Source organism: Eutrigla gurnardus (genome assembly GCF_963514095.1).
Source record: "Eutrigla gurnardus genome assembly, chromosome: 20".
NCBI classification, from domain to species: domain Eukaryota; kingdom Metazoa; phylum Chordata; class Actinopteri; order Perciformes; family Triglidae; genus Eutrigla; species Eutrigla gurnardus.
This window is the reverse complement of record NC_139931.1, coordinates 18,016,484-18,035,880: the sequence shown is the minus strand read 5'-3', so window position 1 is coordinate 18,035,880 and position 19,397 is coordinate 18,016,484. Positions and strand designations below refer to the sequence as shown.

At 42.7% G+C, this 19,397-nt stretch overlaps 1 protein-coding gene across 1 annotated transcript in view; it reads left to right on the top strand.

Annotated features, from left to right (window-relative positions):
* LOC311031487 (uncharacterized protein) overlaps positions 1–19,397 on the top strand; it is a 73,042-nt gene that overhangs the window by 29,861 nt on the left and 23,784 nt on the right. Inside the window, exons 5-14 of the mRNA XM_084037792.1 lie at positions 13,745–13,857; positions 14,437–14,623; positions 15,669–15,971; positions 16,203–16,628; positions 16,854–17,147; positions 17,379–17,534; positions 17,669–17,806; positions 18,032–18,325; positions 18,558–18,851; positions 19,085–19,378. Coding sequence (XP_083893918.1) covers positions 13,745–13,857; positions 14,437–14,623; positions 15,669–15,971; positions 16,203–16,628; positions 16,854–17,147; positions 17,379–17,534; positions 17,669–17,806; positions 18,032–18,325; positions 18,558–18,851; positions 19,085–19,378 — 2,499 coding nt within the window. The remainder of the gene's footprint in view (positions 1–13,744; positions 13,858–14,436; positions 14,624–15,668; positions 15,972–16,202; positions 16,629–16,853; positions 17,148–17,378; positions 17,535–17,668; positions 17,807–18,031; positions 18,326–18,557; positions 18,852–19,084; positions 19,379–19,397) is intronic.

The window sequence follows — 19,397 nt, the reverse complement described above, 5'->3', positions numbered from 1 at the left end:
AAAATGACAGCAAAAATGTGTGTGTGTTTGTGTGTGTGTGTTCATATTCTAACAAATTTAACAGATAATGAAACCACAGAAAAGGGAGATTTCCTTTCTAGATCCCCTTTATGGCATTGGCTGGAGAGATGACAGTCGAACCCTACCATTCAGGTTTTTAGGGCAATAAGGTTTTGTTCCATCTGGATGGTGGTAGTTCTGTTTTAGACCACCTGTCCTTTTCTTTGTTTTTTTTGTTTTGTTTTTTTAATCTACGGTTCTGTTTTAAATACACTTTGGATGTTTGGCACATTAATGTATGACACACAATTCCTATTTGATGCTTAAAAATGATGGAAACAGAACCATAGATAAAACTTCACAGCAGGGCAGTTCTGTTTGAGCCCTTTATGACAAGATTCTTATAACCATTAAGAGTTCCTCAGGACATTTTCTGCCAATTTGCTCGGGGGGTGGGGGTGTGAATTCTTGTCAAAAAAAGACTGGACTGTTGGCCATACATTACAAGGTGTCTGTCATAAGGAATGAGTGGGTTAGTGAAATTTGCGGAACTCTTAAGGTTAAGTTGAAGTTCCAACCTCTGGAAAGTTCCTAAATGTTCAAAGCATTTATTATATATTGGTGTATAAATGTTTTTTAAACTTAACATTACATTTATTTTTATAATACACTGTTTTCACAGAACTATCGCTCAGACCTTGTCCCCTGGACCTTGGAAGACTTTTGGTGCTGATGATGAGGTATTTCTTTAAATAACTGTCATGAACTGTACAACTTCATCATCATTCTTTCATTAAAAATTATACATCATTCATAACACAGGGCCTACAAAAGCAAGGTTCATCAAACAACTGCGGCGTGTTTGTTTTGATGGTAAGATGTTGGCTATTCACTATGTCTTACTGGTCATATTTGTGTAGGAAAAATGTTCTATTATTATTATTATTCTCACACTTACGGCATGCAAATTCACGCTATTTTTGCTCAACCTGCTTGTATTTCTTGACACTGTTAGACATGTTTAGTAAAGTTTTTACACTACATACACTGTTCATACATCTAAGTCCTAGGAGATTTATGCTGATTTGATGACATGATGTGACTTCATGGCACCCTCTTCTAAATCCTCAAATATATTTTTGGGGATGTCATAAATCAAAATTGATCAAACTAAATCTATTTTTTCTGGGGCTTTTTTACTTTTACAGTATGCGTTCTATGTGACAATGGAGGCACAGTGTGACTTCACCGAGGTATGTATAAATTATGACAACATTTCATCACTTGTAATTGTGTTTTTAAGATAAGAGCCAACACTTTACTAAAATGAAGTAATATGTTATGTTGATTGTACTGTAAGGTATCCACTTTAGACAGTATGTTGCCCTTGTGTGCTTTTGCATTATTTTATATGTAGCAGCCTGTCTGTTCAACACACCTTTCTCTTGGGACAAATAAATAATCTTGAATATTGATTGACCTACCGACTTCCCTGTTGATTTCACCTGTCAGACTTCTGCCACTGCCAGTCAGAGGAGCCTGTCAGTCTGTGAGAAACATGTTTCCAGTGTGTTTTGGAAATGACCATACAGTTGTGTTATTTGTAATTCATTTATTCCTTAGGGAATCATGCATCAAATAAGGAGATGGTGGTGCCTGGTTCTCCTGGAAAACTTTCCCATGATGTAAGTGTCTAGAAAATTATCAAGGCTTCACTTTATATTGTAACATCAATTGTCTCAATGATAAATATATGACTACATTTTTGTTTATAATGAATGGATATCATTGACTCACACAGATCTAAAGAGGAGATGAGCAAAAACAGGACAAAACGACGAGAACTTAAAAGAGCACAGGTATGCTGTCATGATTAGTGGGATATTTTTCCATTTAAACACGTTGCTCAGTAATGGTCACGAGTATCAGTAATGGGACACAGCTGTATTATGGGCTGTCAAACAGCAACTGAGGATTTCAAATACACACCTGATAGCAAATGTAAAACATTTTATGTACTACAACGTTAAACAAAATAACACTGTAATGTTGGACTGTATTCAGATGGCACTGGACACTGAAGATGAAGACCAGCCATGTGCCAAGAGGCCTTACAGCTCTCCGCCAAAAGAGTTGGTTAGTGAGAATAAAGTTTATGGCACACAAACATGTTACACACCATTAAAACTTACACAATCAGTCATGCTTTTATGTACCCATTAAGGACTGTGACGTAACCATGGACCATGGTATTGGAAAACTGGATTGGAAAACTGGATGGTGATGCTTCCAAGAACCTTTCGGTCAGTAAAGAAGTGCAAATGATAATCAAAAAAAGACTTATTCTGAACACTGAACTTCACCTATTAATTATAATTGTAAAAAACATGCATATTTAAAAAATGTTTTATATTAGTCAATTTTATATTAGACTTGGACCAGTTCTCCTCTTAAAAATTACAAATATGAACTGCCTGTGATTAACTGCAGTTATGACTGCATGTTGGATTTATTTCTGATTTCAACTTGGGTCCTGTTACCAGGTTCAGCAAGCAATCCTCAACGACATGCACAGAGCAATGAGCTGGATCGAAAGACACCAGCATTTACTCCGTGGGCAGGTGATGGAGCCTGCGGTTCTTCAAATGGACCCTGGCAATCAGTTAAAGGCAATTGAGGACGTCCTCGAAGGACAATCGGATAATGGAAAGGAGGATCTTCTCATCACCTTTGAGCACCAGGAGGATATGGAGATGTTCTTCAAACTTTGTGTGGATGAGGAAAATTTGAAAGTCAATGCCATGTTCCTCTAAGATGGATAACAGATCCAGACCAGTACATGTACCTCAGACCCAGACCAGTATATGTCACCCTAACCCCTAACCCACCCACAAAATTATTATTATGATGATTGTTATAGTTGTTAGTATCATTTTTATTGTTAATATTGTTATTGTTGTTGTTGTCATAATTATTGGTGTTATTTGTATCATTAATATCATCATTATTGTCATTATCATCATCATAATTATTGTCACTATTATTATTATTATTATTGTTTTCATTTTTGTCATGATAATCGTTTGTTTGTTAAATCATTTGCTGTTCAATCAAATTAAATTTCTAAATAAAAATTAGTAGTCCCTTTCATTTTGATTTTTGATAGCATTAAGAGAGTAGCTCAGGTTATTTGTTTATGATAAATACACATTAAGACATATTACATCATCATAATTTAATGAATAATTAAGGAACATTCATTATGGGTTTTTTTAGGCATAGACACCTTGATTTTAGACAGTGGATAGACGTTTTGAAATGGGGGAGAGAGAGGAAGGGACATGCAGCAAAGAGCCGTGCCTCATTATGGTTTCTTGTCCCTCTTCGGACACCGTATTAAAAGAGTTGAGGAGTGGGCGGAGTTCAATGTTGAGGTGGGTGGGGTTAAACGTTTAACTCCGCCCACGTTGAGGTCTGCGGGGCTGCAGTCAGGGATACATGGTTTGGGTGGCTCGCCACGACCACTGAGGTTCCCCTCTACCTTTACAGAATATGAGGAATCCCAGCAGAAGAAGTCTTCATGCAGGTCTCAAACCCAGGATTCCATAGAAGGAAAAGAAAAGGACAACAAAAAAAACCCGGCCTATATAGGCCAAAAAGAGGATTACTATAACATTCATATAAATAAAATATACTTTTAAATCTAAATAAATGCATATAAACACACATATTTATACTGTAACATTGTTTCTTAATCTGTTTAACTATACTTTATCGTACATTCAATGAACTTAACACATTTCTCAACATTAACATGAGACAAAAATGGCTTAACATTTCTTTCCGTTCATCTCCTCTTTTTCCTTTTTTCCTCACTCTCAAGGAAAACACACAGAGTGAGGGTAATGTAAATAAACCCCGTAATATAAAGCTATTTTTCCACAATGCACATGAAATTAATGCCTTGTTAATCCATATAAACATTAGCAGATGCACATTTCAACTCCATTTTATCAGACTAACATCAATAAAGTTACTCACCAGAGGCTCAAACATCACACACACACAAGGCAGAATACATGGCTCTCATCAGTCCAGGTTTCGCTTTTGAAGAGACAGGGACACGGGAGTTCAGTAACGTGTAACCAACAAATAGAAATTTTGCGAAGTACATGTGGCTAATGGCATGAGCTAGCGCTATGGCCGCTAATAAACACTACTCACGTTCTCCTTCGTTTCCGTCACAAAACACACGGTCCGCTAATTAACCCACAACAAAAAGCGTCGCTCCCTGCGCCGATGATAAAAATAGCTCTAGCTAACTTTGGGTTATCTGGCTCTCAAACGGTAATATCCACAGCAAAAAGCATGCAGCCACCTCGACGACGATCCGGCAGAGAGAGAGAGAAAAAAACAACGACAGGTCACGTACACCCTGACGGCGTCTGATTGGTTACGCTATGTTACCGCACGTGAACTCCTCATGTCACCCGAATCTTTTACACTTTGAGAAAGGCACAAACCCCTTATCTGTCACATAAAAATATGAATTTATTAATTTATTGATCTAATAATTAACTTCTAATAAGCGCCTAATAACCTGGGTTACACCCTCCCCTTCTGAAGGTGTGTATGTCCCATTACACCCACATGACTGTGAATTGGCCTTGGGGTTACTGGGGGGGTGTCTGCATAGCCATGGTTCTGAAGCGCGTCGGCAAAAGCAAGGTTGAGGCCTTGGAAAAGTGACTGGACTATAGACAGCAAGGGATTTCCCAGTTGACCATACTGTAGTCGTTCAGGTTGTTCTCGATGCCTCTGAGAACGTCTGGGAACATTGTCACTCTCACTCTCTCCCATCATGACTGGAGGGGTTCTTCTTCCAGATGTCCCAGCTGCTGTTCTCTCATTGGTCTGGTCCACTGACACGTCCTCATAAGGTTTATGGACAGAGCATCCTTCGTCCTTGCTGTCATCACTGAATGACAGGTCCGAAAAAACAGGAAGGCTTTCATCCATAATGTTTGGTTGGGAAGGAGGCTCCAACACGCTCACTTGGGTAGGTATGGTCTCATCCTCTTGTCTTGAAATGTCAGAGGGGGCGTCCTGAGAGTTTCCAAACAGGGCTCTTCTCACTCTGGGGGTATCAGTTTCTCTGTGCCCTGAGGTGACTTCAGCCTCCAGATCAACAGCTGCTGAGGTTCCTTTCCATCCAGAACAGTTTGATCTTTCATAGCCTGATTCAATTAAGGTGTCATTCCCGAAAGCTGGAGGTTTCTCTGATTTGGATGGGATGATCTCCACAGGCCTCCACTGTACTGTCCCTCTTTCAGGTGCACGTCTCTTTTCTCTGTCTTGCTTCTCCAAGATCAACGTCTCTGTCTTTTCTTCCAGGTCAACAGGAGTACGGAGCCAACCAACTGAAGACAGGGTTGGTTGTTTTGTCTCTCCAAGATGTCTCTCCCTAGCAGGTACTGTCTCTGGCCGGGTCAAAAACCGTGTTTCAATAAAGTCAGTGTTCAGTGTCTCTCCAGGTAAGTAGCATTAGTAGTCACCGTCTTCTGACTCTGAATTATCTGCCACCTCAGACTCAACTGACACTTCCATTCTTGACTGTCTCCTTGTTCTAGGTTTGCCGATAGTCTGCTTCTGAGGTTGCTCTGACTCAGCCACAGGCAAGAACCCACACGGCAGCAAGAGGTCACGGTGTAAGGTGCGAAGTGGTCCATCTTTTCCCTCTGGTTTGACAGTATACACAGGTAGGTCACCAGCACCTTTGACTACTACGTGAACGTCTGATTCCCACTTATCGGCCAACTTGTGTTTCCCTCTTATCCGAACGTTCCTCACAAGGACACGATCTCCTGTATCAAGAGTGGACTCAACGACTCTCCTGTCAAACCGCCGTTTGTTACGCTCAGCTGTCTTTGAGGCATTCTCTGTGGCGACTCGGTAGCTTTCCTCTAGGCGGCCCTTTAAATCATGCACATACTGGGAATGTGACTTGGGTTCACAGCTGGTAGGTAGACCAAATGCCAAATCAACTGGAAGCCGTGGTTGTCTGCCGAACATTAGTTCGTAGGGACTGAACCCGGTCACGTCATTCCGTGTGCAGTTATAGGCGTGCACTAGAGGCTTGACAAACTCCTTCCAATGAGATTTGTCCTTGTTTTCCAGAGTACCCAACATCTGGAGGAGGGTCCTATTGAATCGCTCCACTGGGTTTCCCCTGGGATGGTAAGGAGTGGTCCTGACCTTCTGGATGCCAGCGGTGGAGCACAGTTCTTTTATGGTGCGAGATTCAAAATCTGGACCCTGGTCACTCAGAAGCTTTTCCGGAAATCCATAATGCACCAGAAAGTTTTCCCACAAGCACTTAGCCACAGTCTGCGCCTTTTGGTTTCGAGTTGGAATCGCGACTGCGTACTTAGTGAAGTGGTCTGTCAGTACCAATATATCCTTTGTGTTGCTACGATCAGGCTCCACCGATAGAAAGTCCATGCAGACCAACTCCAAGGGCCTGCAGGCCTTGATGTTACACAAAGGAGCTGCTCTCTCATTTGGAGTCTTTCGGCGCACACAACGTTCACACATTTTGATCTTCTGCTCTACATATGCTGACATTCTCGGCCAATAGAATCGTGACCTCACGAGGTCGAGGGTCCGTTCTATGCCTAGATGACCTAGATCATCATGTAAGCCTCTCAATGCTATGGCTCTAAGTTCAGCTGGTAGAACAAGCTGATGTGTGACTTGTCCATGTTCTTGCCTTGCCCTGTATAACACTCCATCTCTCAACTCTAGACGCTTCCATTCCCTGAGCCACAGAACAAGTTCTGGAAGCTCTTGTCTCAGGGTTGGTGAGGGCATATCTCCAGACTCCTTGTGCTCGATGACCACTCTGAGATCAGGATCAGCTCGTTGTTTTTCCCTTATCTCCTCTTCAGTCCAATGACCAATTACAGGGAGTCCATGATCATCTTCCTGCTGGAAACCACTGGGCAAAGCATCAGAATGGATGGCAAGAGACTCGACAAGTGTGACTGATGGACAGGTGGAGTTTTTATAAGACCACTCAACATCATGTCTCTCACATATGGCCTTCACTGCATCTGGAAGAACAATATCTGGAGTCTCCTGATCCTTCAGGTAATGTAGAGTAAACTGTTTAATCCTTTCACGCTCTTTCCTCGACACTGCATCATCCCGGAGCTCCCCATGTGGTCGACGAGAGAGTCCATCTGCGTCTTGATTTTGAGTTCCTGCTCTATACTGGAGCTTGAAGTTATATGTCGATAGAGCTGACAACCACCTATAACTCGTGGCATCCAACTTCGCGGAGGTCAGGATGTAAGTTAAGGGATTACTGTCAGTGACAACAGTGAAGTCAGTACCGTACAAATAATCACTAAACTTAGCAGTGACAGCCCACTTTAGAGCAAGAAATTCCAATTTATGAGCAGGGTACTTCGCCTCACTCCTCGTCAATCCTCTGCTTGCGAAAGCGATAGCCCTCATCCGTCCATCTTGTTCTTGATACAAAGCCGCACCGAGCCTGGTCGCGCTTGCATCAGTGTGAAGGACATATGGGAGTTTAGGGTCTGCGAATCCTAAGACAGGTGCGGTGGTGAGCTTGTCAATGATCTCCTCGAATGCTCCTTGACATTCTGAAGTCCACCTCTTCCCAAAGGATTCCTTCGGATGGAAGTACAGGTGAGTCTTTTCCCTTCCTTGATTGTTTTTCCTGAGAGGTGGGTACCCGACTGTGAGGTCATTTAGAGGTTTAGTGATCTTTGAATAGTCCTTCACAAACCGTCTATAGTACCCAGAAAAACCCAGGAAGGAGCGCAGTTGTTTGAGGTTCTCGGGTACTGGCCAGGTCTTTAAGGCTTCAATCTTCTGTGGATCCGTCTCAACCCCGTGCTCGGAGACAATATGACCAAGATACTTAACGGAGGTTTGGAAAAACTAAAATTTTTCTGATGACAATTTTAACCCATACTCTTTAAGTCGGTTAAGGACCTGTAGTAATATTGACTCATGTTGCTCCAAGGTGTCCGAGAAGATTATGAGATCATCGATGAAGACCAGCGCCTCCTTGCGGTTGAGATCTCCCACACATCGCTCCATCAATCGCTGAAACGTACTTGGCGCGTTGGTAACCCCCTGTGGCATTCTATTAAATTCCCAGAAGCCTAGGGGGCACACAAACGCAGTCTTCTGTTTATCAGCCTCTTCCATTTCGACTTGGTAATAGCCCGATTTCAAATCAAGGACTGAGAACCATTTAGAGCCAGTCAAGAGGGAGAACACTTCCTCTAAGTTTGGTAGGGCGTAAGCATCTTTTATGGTTTGTGAGTTGAGTTTCCTGAAGTCAATGCACAACCTCACAGAACCATTTTTCTTTCGCACAACGACAATGGGGGATGCAAAGGGGACTCAGACTCACGTATGACGCCAGAATCTAGCAGTTCTTGAAGATGTTTCTTGACCGCTTCTACATCGTGCGGATGGATGGGCCTGGGTCGGTGCTTGAAAGGAGTGTTGTCACTCAGCTTGATGTGATGCTTGCCTTTGTTGGTATGACCAAAGTCCATATCATGCTGAGAAAAGACCTCAGGCATGTTATTGAGCAGCCTTGTGATTCGCTCTCTCCACTCGGGTGGTAAAGGGGAATCCCCAAAATCAAACTCCATCCTTTTGGTCTCAGGAGCGGTCAAATCAGCGGAGGGCTCCTTTCCCATCACCTGTTGAACGGCGTGAATCTCAGCCAACACTGTCCTCGGAGGGATAGTGACATCATGTTGAGTCTCATTCCTCAGCAGGATTGACATTGAGCCAGGGCACTTGACAGGTAAGGTGCACAGGGAGCTAGCAACCAGCAACCCGCCAGGAAGGGATGACACAGACGCGGCCTCTACAACTGCCCACTTAACCTGGTGAGCACCGCTCATGTGGACCTGCCCTTCCACGACAACTGTGCTGCCCGCTGGCACCACTTCGGGGGTGTTGTTTCGTACCTTGATCAGCCCAAGAGCTCCAGTACTTGCCTGCCTTTTCCGTACATCAAGGATTTTCAAAACCACTCTGTAGCCAGGAAGGAACGACTGAGGGCGACAATCATTATTTTCAACATAGCTTGAATAGAGGACGTCTAATAAATTGGTGCCGATGAGGATTTGAGGCACACTGTTCATATCAGGGACAACCAACACTAATGTAGGGACTTCAGTCTCTTTTCCCAAAAACTCCTCTGGAAACAAGAGGTTGAGTTCTACGTACCCAAGGTAAGGTACGGCCTCTCCATTGGCTCCTTCTATTTGCAGCTCTACATCCAAAAGATCATCCAAGGATTTCAAGGAATGATGGGACAGGTGAGCCTGGAAAAATGATAGCGGGACAGTGGTCACCTGAGATCCCGTATCTAGTAGGCAGTTAACTTTGTGACCTTCAATAGTGACTTGAGCAGTGCATTTCGTTCCAACCAGCTTGGCCGGCAATATGGTGGAGGTGGTGTTAGCATTACCACACTTGTTAGCCACTTGCTTTGTTTTTCTAGGGCGTTTGGCTGATCTGTTAGCTCCCGTTTGCCCTGCAACAGGGGCTTCTAGCAGTTTAACTGCTGGTTGACGGTGCTGCCATGTTGCTGATCCCATTGTCGTTGTTTCTCTCTAAGCAGCTGTCTCTTTTCCTCGACGAGAAGGGGATTGGGTTCACTCTCACAGTTGACTGCCAGGTGAGCGTCTCCACCGCAACGGAAACAGTACCATGGACGGGGCCTACTGTTTGCTGTTGGCCCTGAACTGGACTGTCCGCTCACTCTCTTGTTGGGTGACTGGTGTTGAGCTGTCACAGAGAAGTCTCTTGAGAGTGCAGGCGATAGCATCTGATGACTCTGAGCTTGGGGTGGGCTCACCTGTGCTTGAAGAAAGGCAAGCTGATGTTTCAATGCCTTAATCTCTGTTGCTTCTAGGTGGTCGCTTTTAGCTTCATTAGTTGCTTTCTTCATATCAGCTACCTGTGCTTGAATGTCAGCAATCTGTCTTTTCAATGTGCCAATTTCAGTTGTGTCAGGACAGTTGACTTTGGCTTTACGTGGAGTTGCAGTCTGCATGACAGCAACCTGAGCTTGTATTTCGTTAAGCTGTTTCTTGAAGATGTCAGCATCAATTACTTCTTCCACAGGTGTAGCACAACTGTATGCAGCTAACTGTTGCGCTGCAGCTCTGAACCTTGGGACAGCAGGACTTGGCTTGTGTAGTCCCAGGTGCTTTTTCATACGGCTATGTTTACTTGCCTGTCTGTCTTCCTCTGTTCTGATCAGAAGTACCAGTTCAGCAAACGAGGGTGGTGCATTCGTTTTCCGCTCCAGTTGGAGATCAGCGATCAGTCCGTCATTCCAGCAGCCTCGACAGAACTGCTTCAGGAGCTAGCGGTTTCGTTCACTCTCTGCGATACCACCTCGCCTGACTGCGGCACTCAGAGCAACTTGCAAGCGGTTCAGGTAGTCAGAAGGCTTCTCATCATTGTTCTGCAGTGTCCCCATGACCATGTTTGATAACATCGGTAGCTGGGGGCAATAAGCTGTCCAAGATCAGTGTTTCCCCTACCATTGTACAGGCCTGGCGGGTCGCCAGGCCAAGGAGACCTGCCGCCAGGCCAAAAAAAAAATCAATACGCCAAAAATAAGCCACCCATAAATTCATTCATAAATCAATAATCATTTACATTAGGAGCACCTCCGCGCAGCACAGTAGACTTGCTCCGCGCGCTCCCGCTACGTTCTTAGGGTTTTTTCGGTGGGTACCACCGGGCCTGAAAAAAATTCTAGGGGAAACACTGAAGATCTTGCTTGTTCTGTGCAGGTCAGACATGGAGGGATCTGTCAAGAATAAGTCAACATTTGCTCTCCAGGTGTCAAAGTCAATTTCACTGTTTGGACGAGGAAACTTTCCAGAGAAAGGTCTGAGGCGAAATGAAGAGTGCATGGGAGACATAGCTTCATTAGCTCGCATGACATGTTCAACAACAACCTGTTGTACAGTAGGAGGATTAACATCACTCATGGTAAGTACTGAATGCGTTACCGCAGCACTGTCATCATCATCACTGGCTTTGACGGGCAGGGGTGCTGGGTGTTCAGCGTTCGAGTTAGCAGCCATGCTAGGCAATGGAGAGGCTGTCAACACAGCAGGCTACGCATGACTATTCACACTGGTAGGTAAGCACATTACCTGGGGGCTTCGAGTAGCAGCCTCAAGCCTTTGAAAAGCTGGTGTTGATGCTGCTTGGGCATCGCCTCTCAATCCATGCTGACCACGCCTGGGTGAAAGAGATGGTGGGAACACAGCCGGAAAGTTCCTGACCGTCTCAGGTGAGACAGGTGCAAGCAGGAGAGAGGGCTGTTGCATGACCTGTGATGGCGCTTTAATAGTCTCACTCCCCCGACCAGTTGCGTCAGAGGTGTTTAATTGAGAAACTTCGACCGGTGTGGTGTTAGCGGGGAGGTGAGCACCTTTCCCTGCACTTATCTTCATCAGTTCCTCTTGGAGTACATGTTCAAATGACTTCCCACTTTTATTGGCAATGGCTTGTAGTTCCTCAAGATACTCCTTGGTGGCGCTGCTGCTAGCAGTGCTAGTGTAAACGCTATCTAAGGAGCGCACCTTAAAGGTAACACTTGCATCAGCTGAGCTCTGATACTCTTTCGGCAATATGGGTCTAAATGTGTGCATTGCGGAGCTACTTGCAAATTCCACAATGGAGCAGAGATGATACTCTGATTTTGGATCATCAATAACTAGCACTCTGTTAACAGAGCCATAGCGTTTTAGGTGACTTTCAAGCTCCTCATCTACTTCAGTCTGAGTTAGCCCACTAACAATAACTGAGCTACGAACATTTATCTCTTCATCTTTCACTATATCCATTGTACTATATTGCTGCTAACCCTTTTACTCTTGTCACTCAAGAATACTCCACTTTCTCCTGGCCGGCTCGCCAAATTTCTGTAGCCCGCCTCAGCTCTAACGGTCTATTGTAAAAACTGAGTGATACAGATACGTTTACTTCACCAGTGCATTAATCACCCCGTGGACCAGAAAATCAGAAGACTAGATCGCTATAGGAGAAAGGGGTATTAGCAATATGCGTTGAGTGACAGAGTAAAGAATTCACACGACCAACAGGTAAGGTTTTAACTGTGGTATATTGTGTTAGAAAAAATGTAAAAAAAAATAAATTGCATTGTCAGCAACCACATAAATTGTCAACAACAGTTCTCAATAAAATCCCATCACAAAGTAAATCACAGTCTTTAGCTGTTTGGGTGGCTCGCCACGACCACTGAGGTTCCCCTCTACCTTAACAGAATATGAGGAATCCCAGCAGAAGAAGTCTTCATGCAGGTCTCAAACCCAGGATTCCATAGAAGGAAAAGAAAAGGACAACAAAAAAAACCCGGCCTATAAAGGCCAAAAAGAGGATTACTATAACATTCATATAAATAAAATATACTTTTAAATCTAAATAAATGCATATAAACACACATATTTATACTGTAACATTGTTTCTTAATCTGTTTAACTATACTTTATCGTACATTCAATGAACTTAACACATTTCTCAACATTAACATGAGACAAAAATGGCTTAACATTTCTTTCCGTTCATCTCCACCCGAATCTTTACACTTTGAGAAAGGCACATTCGCCACACTTGAAATAAACAAAACATTCTCTTGAAACAGATATAAATAAACGTGTATACTAATCTTTTTTTTCTATTTATGGACATTTAAGATTTTAATCATAAATCATATTTATTCATCTTACGTGAGATTATTTTAAATCAAACCCTGTTTATTTATTTATCTGTCACATAAAAATATGAATTTATTAATTTATTGATCTAATAATTAACTTCTAATAAGCGCCTAATAACCTGGGTTACACATAAGATTAGCTTGCTAAACTGTTTACATGCAAATGTTGCTAAGGTTGCTAAGATTTTATCGAACTGTTCAACGGCTGCGTTTCGCTTCAAATCACGTCCTCGACAACTGTGTGGAGTGGATTCCTGAAGATACATCACACGCAACTACGGTGACGTAAGCGTGATACCTTTGTGACGTTGAAGTTACCATGACAACTAGCCAGGTTAAATCTGTTTAACTTTCTTTTGAACAACAAAGATCCCAGGAGGCAGAATAAATGAGAATGTGTTTCTGTGGTGCTTTGGAGCTGCTGAGTTAAAGTTCTTAAAAATTGTGGTAATAGAGATAACAGAAAGAGGAAGACCTCCAGGAAGGACTGAGCTGTGACAAGTTTTTATGTGCACTGCAGTTTTAGGCTCAGGCTCTGTCATCTGTTCAGTCACTGATAAATGCTACAGGGCAGCTGTGGTGTCAGCCATGGGGACCATACAACAGAGAATCCTTCACCATTTGGCTATTGGTAAGACATATTCCACTTTTTTGTACAGACATGAAATGTCTTGAACTTCTTCTCTTAAAAGAAATCAAGAAAATTTAAAACAGAACACAATTTAGGCTCTTTTCAGTTTGCTAAATGGAATGAGCTCTGTTTTCTCTTCTCTCTATAGTGTCTTTTCTCTTGACCTCAACTTTCCCTGCAGCAGGTCAGTCAGTTCTACGGTGTGATGCATAAACATCCTTGCAGTTTTCAGTTGACGTTCTTTGTAAAATATATGACATGTTGTATGTTATGTCTCGTGTGTCTGATAGCTGGTCAGGTCAGATTGGTCGGGTCTACTCGTTGCTCTGGAAGAGTTGAAATCTATTACAACAGAACCTGGGGAAGCGTCTGCGATGACGACTGGGACTTAAAGGATGCTGAGGTAGTGTGCAGACAGCTGGACTGTGGTGCTGCAATGAGTGCCCCAGGGTCGGCCAGATTTGGATCGGCAACTGACAACATTTGGCTTGATAATGTGCACTGTGAAGGAAATGAACGTTCTCTAACTGAGTGTCCACACAACGGATTTGGGTCCCACAATTGTGGACATGGCGAGGACGCTGGTGTCGAATGTTCAGGTTGGAAAACTTTTCTATGAAGTGTTATAAATAAATGTATATTTTCTGTCAATTTAAGTCTTTGTGATGAGCTGTTCAGATGCAGCGTCGGGGAGAGTGTTGATAACTACACCCTACAACATGCTTTTAGTATTAAAGAGGTGTAACAAGTGTGAAATGTTGCTTAAAATACCGTCATTTAAACTGTAATGTAAGTGAAGAATGTTATGAAGTTGAAGTGAAAATCATCATCTTCCCCCGTTATGGTTTGTTTCTGTGCTCTGTGCCTAGGTGTGCCGATCCGACTGTCTGGGTCTACATGGTGCTCTGGAAGAGTTGAAATCTATTATAACAATGTTTGGGGGACAGTCTGTGATGATAGTTGGGACCTAGAAGATGCTCAGGTGGTTTGCAGGGAGTTGGGCTGTGGCACGGCCACAGCGGTGGCCTCCTTTGGCGAAGGAACCGGACAAATCTGGCTTGATGACGTGGGCTGCTCAGGAAGCGAAATGTCGGTGACTAAGTGTCGGCATGCAGGATTTGGGCAACACAACTGTGGACACAGTGAGGATGCAGGTGTGGTCTGTTCAGGTGAGAAAAAAACATTTGTGATCGATGATGAACTCTACCTGCTGTGAGGCAGTGATGCCGACCACAGTGATGCCGACCACATTACATAACATGATTACAAAAGTGTTACTTTTTGTTTCCAGTTCTCTATCTCTCAATACGCCAGTTCCCCTTTTTTTCTCACTCACGTTTTCGCGTTTATTTCCCAGAATTGAAAGCGATGTCTGGTGACCAAAGGCAGACAGTGTTTGACCAATGTTTTAGGGTTTGGTCAGAACACTTTTCATTCCCAGCTGGATGCACATTCATGTTACAATATTCTGACCGGTGGCAAACGAACAGTTATGGTCTCAGCAATAAATGTTTCAATTTACAAAAATGTTTTATCAAATTAGGTGATGAGTGATAAAAGTCATTGTGCATTTGTGTCAACCGCTTGTTACGGCAAAATGCTACGATTACAAAAAATTAAGCAACTAATAAATATTTTGAGCATTAAATAAAATATCCTTCTTTTGGAACGACATTTTTTAAAGCCATTTGTGTTTAAGTTAATTAACAAGAATACTATTGTTATTAGTCATTAAAAATATTGTTAAAAATACCCTTTGTATTGTGAAAGAAAAAAAGTAGTATTTGAGGAAAAATATTTATATAGGGTTGCCTATAAAGAAAAATATGCAAATGTCTTTTATAGCGCCAAACAAATGTTATGCATGAATACATTTTACCTGAGTAATTGTGACACATAATGTACATTGTCCCTGTAATGTGTCCAAGTTACATGCGTAGCTCCGTCACAATTGTGCCACTGTTTGCTCTGGTCGCACTGTTAGCTGCAAGTCGCTGGCTCAGCCGACGCCATGTTGAGAGTGGTGAGAAGGCCACAGTAACACTTCCTCCCTCCCAACTCGTGAAATAACAAATACATAGGAAATTGGGAGAAGAGTCCCATGTCGCATTATACCGCCTCACCACTTCATGCTTATTAAAAAAAAGACAGAGAAACAAGAACAAGATCAAAGACACACTACATGTAACATGATATTGTTGTGCTATCTTTCAGCAATCCTTCCAAAACCCAGCATCTCCATGAATCCTGCCGCTGGAGTTATCTGGGGTCAGAATGTCCACATCACTTGCTCTCTCTCGACTTGGACTCGACAGCTTTTAGGCGCAACGTTCATTTTGACAAAGACTTCAGCTGCATTCAGAAAGACCAAAGAGTCAGGAACCAACTCTGCCATCTTCAGTATGCCTACAGTCAACTTGGCCAACGAAGGATCGTACCAGTGTCAGTATCAGACAACGGTTTCAAGTAGAAAAATCAGCTCCCCGTTGAGTGAAGCTGTCAGACTCTCTGTTACTGGTAAGGACATTCATTCATTCCCTGAATTTGATGTTTTCTTAATTGCATTCACGTTATTGTTGAGAGTTAGATGAGAAGGTTGATCTACGTTTGCAAGAAACAAAAATAAATGTAATTTCCCAAAATGGAGAATTATTCCTTTGACATAAAAGAAATCCAGCAAATACAAAAACTAGGAATACTTCATCTCATAGTCCATTTAACGCTCTATCATTGTCACATTTTTGTCAGTGAGCCTCCCAAAACCCAGCATCTCCATGCGTCCTGCCAAGGAGGTGACCTGGGGTCAGAACGCTACCATCACCTGTTCGATCTCAACTCAGCATCTAAATGGAACATTCGTTCTGCAGAAGACCTCAGGCTCGTTCAGAAAGACCCAAACAACAAGTAATAACATTACTACCGTCAACATCTTGCAAGTGATCTCTTGCTCTCTCTCGACTTGGACTCAACAGCTTTTGGGCGCAACGTGCATTTTGACAAACACTTCAGCTGCATTCAGAAAGACCAAAGAGTCAGGAACCAACTCTACCATCTTCAGTGTGCCTACAGTCAACTTCTCCAACGAAGGATCGTACCAGTGTCAGTATCAGACAACGGTTTCAAGCAGAAAAATAAGCTCCCCGTTGAGTGACCCTTTCAGACTCTCTGTTACTGGTAAGGTTTCATTCATTGTGACTGAATGTGATGTTTCTTTAAATGCATTCACTTTGAGCGTTAGATGAGAAGGTTGATCTACGTTTGGCAAGAAACAAAAATGAATGTAGTTTCCCAAATGGAGAATTATTCCTTTGACATAAAAGAAATCTAGCAAATACAAAAACTAGGAATACTTCATCTCATAGTCCATTTAACACTCTTTCATTGTCACATTTTTGTCAGTGAGCCTCCCAAACCCCAGCATCTCCATGTATCCTGCCAACGAGGTGACCTGGGGACAGAACGCTAGCATCAGCTGTTCAATCTCAACTCAGCATCTAAGTGGAACATTCGTTCTGCAGAAGACCTCAGGCTCGTTCAGAAAGACCCAAACAACAAGTAACAACTTTGCTACCTTCAACATCTTGCAAGTGGATTTGGCAAACGAAGGATCGTACCAGTGTCAGTATCAGACAAGGGTTTCAGGTCGAGGCTTCAGCTCCCCTTTAAGTGAACCTGTCAGACTCTCTGTTACTGGTAAGGACATTCATTCATTCCCTGAATTTGATATTATCTAAAATGCATTCACGTTATTGTTGAGAGTTAGATGAGAAGGTTGATCTACGTTTGCAAGAAACAAAAATAAATGTAATTTCCCAAAATGGAGAATTATTCCTTTGACATAAAAGAAATCCAGCAAATACAAAAACTAGGAATACTTCATCTTATAGTCCATTTAACGCTCTATCATTGTCACATTTTTGTCAGTGAGCCTCCCAAAACCCAGCATCTCCATGCATCCTGCCAAGGAGGTGACCTGGGGTCAGAACGCTAGCATCACCTGTTCGATCTCAACTCAGCATCTAAATGGAACATTCATTCTGCAGAAGACCTCAGGCTCATTCAGAAAGACCCAAACAACAAGTAATAACATTACTACCGTCAACATCTTGCAAGTGATCTCTTGCTCTCTCTCTCGACTTGGACTCAACAGCTTTTGGGCGCAACGTGCATTTTGACAAACACTTCAGCTGCATTCAGAAAGACCAAAGAGTCAGGAACCAACTCTACCATCTTCAGTGTGCCTACAGTCAACTTCTCCAACGAAGGATCGTACCAGTGTCAGTATCAGACAACGGTTTCAAGCAGAAAAATAAGCTCCCCGTTGAGTGACCCTGTCAGACTCTCTGTTACTGGTAAGGTTTCGTTCATTGTGACTGAATGTGATGTTTCTTTAAATGCATTCACTTTGAGCGTTAGATGAGAAGGTTGATCTACGTTTGGCAAGAAACAAAAATGAATGTAATTTCCCAAATGGAGAATTATTCCTTTGACATAAAAGAAATCTAGCAAATACAAAAACTAGGAATACTTCATCTCATAGTCCATTTAACACTCTTTCATTGTCACATTTTTGTCAGTGAGCCTCCCAAAACCCAGCATCTCCATGTATCCTGCCAACGAGGTGACCTGGGGTCAGAACGCTAGCATCAGCTGTTCAATCTCAACTCAGCATCTAAATGGAACATTCGTTCTGCAGAAGACCTCAGGCTCGTTCAGAAAGACCCAAACAACAAGTAACAACTTTGCTACCTTCAACATCTTGCAAGTGGATTTGGCAAACGAAGGATCGTACCAGTGTCAGTATCAGACAAGGGTTTCAGGTCGAGGCTTCAGCTCCCCTTTAAGTGAACCTGTCAGACTCTCTGTTACTGGTAAGGACATTCATTCATTCCCTGAATTTGATATTATCTAAAATGCATTCACGTTATTGTTGAGAGTTAGATGTAAAGGTTGATCTACGTTTGGCAAGAAACAAAAATAAATGTAATTTCCCAAAATGAAGAATTATTCCTTTGACATAAAATAATTCTAGCAAATACAAAAACTAGGAATACTTCAGCTCAAAGTCCAGTCATCGCTCTATCATTGTCACATTTTTGACAGTGAGCCTCCCAAAACCCAGCATCTCCATGCATCCTGCCAACGAGATGACCTGGGGTCAGAACGCTAGCATCACCTGTTCAATCTCAACTCAGCATCTAAGTGGAACATTCGTTCTGCAGATGACCTCAGGCTCGTTCAGAAAGACCCAAACAACAAGTAACAACTTTACTACCTTCAACATCTTGCAAGTGGAATTCGCCAACGAAGGATCATACCAGTGTCAGTATCAGACAAGGGTTTCAGGTCAAGGCTTCAGCTCCCCTATAAGTGATTCTGTCAGACTCTCTGTTACTGGTAAGGACATTCATGCATTCCCTGAATTTGATGTTTTCTTAAATGCATTCGCGTTATTGTTGAAAGTTAGATGAAAAGGGTTGATCTACGTTTGGCAAGAAACAAAAATAAATGTAATTTACCAAAATGGAGAATTATTCCTTTGACATAAGAGAAATCTAGCAAATACAAAAACTAGGAATACTTAAGCTCAAAGTCCATTTATCGCTCTATCATTGTCACATTTTTGTCAGTGAGCCTCCCAAAACCCAGCATCTCCATGCATCCTGCCAACGAGGTGACCTGGGGTCAGAACGCTAGCATCACCTGTTCAATCTCAACTCAGCATCTAAGTGGAACATTCGTTCTGCAGACGACCTCAGGCTCGTTCAGAAAGACCCAAACAACAAGTAACAACTTTACTACCTTCAACATCTTGCAAGTGGACTTCGCAAACGAAGGATCGTACCAGTGTCAGTATCAGACAAGGGTTTCAGGTCGAGGCTTCAGCTCCCCTATAAGTGATTCTGTCAGACTCTCTGTTACTGGTAAGGACATTCATTCATT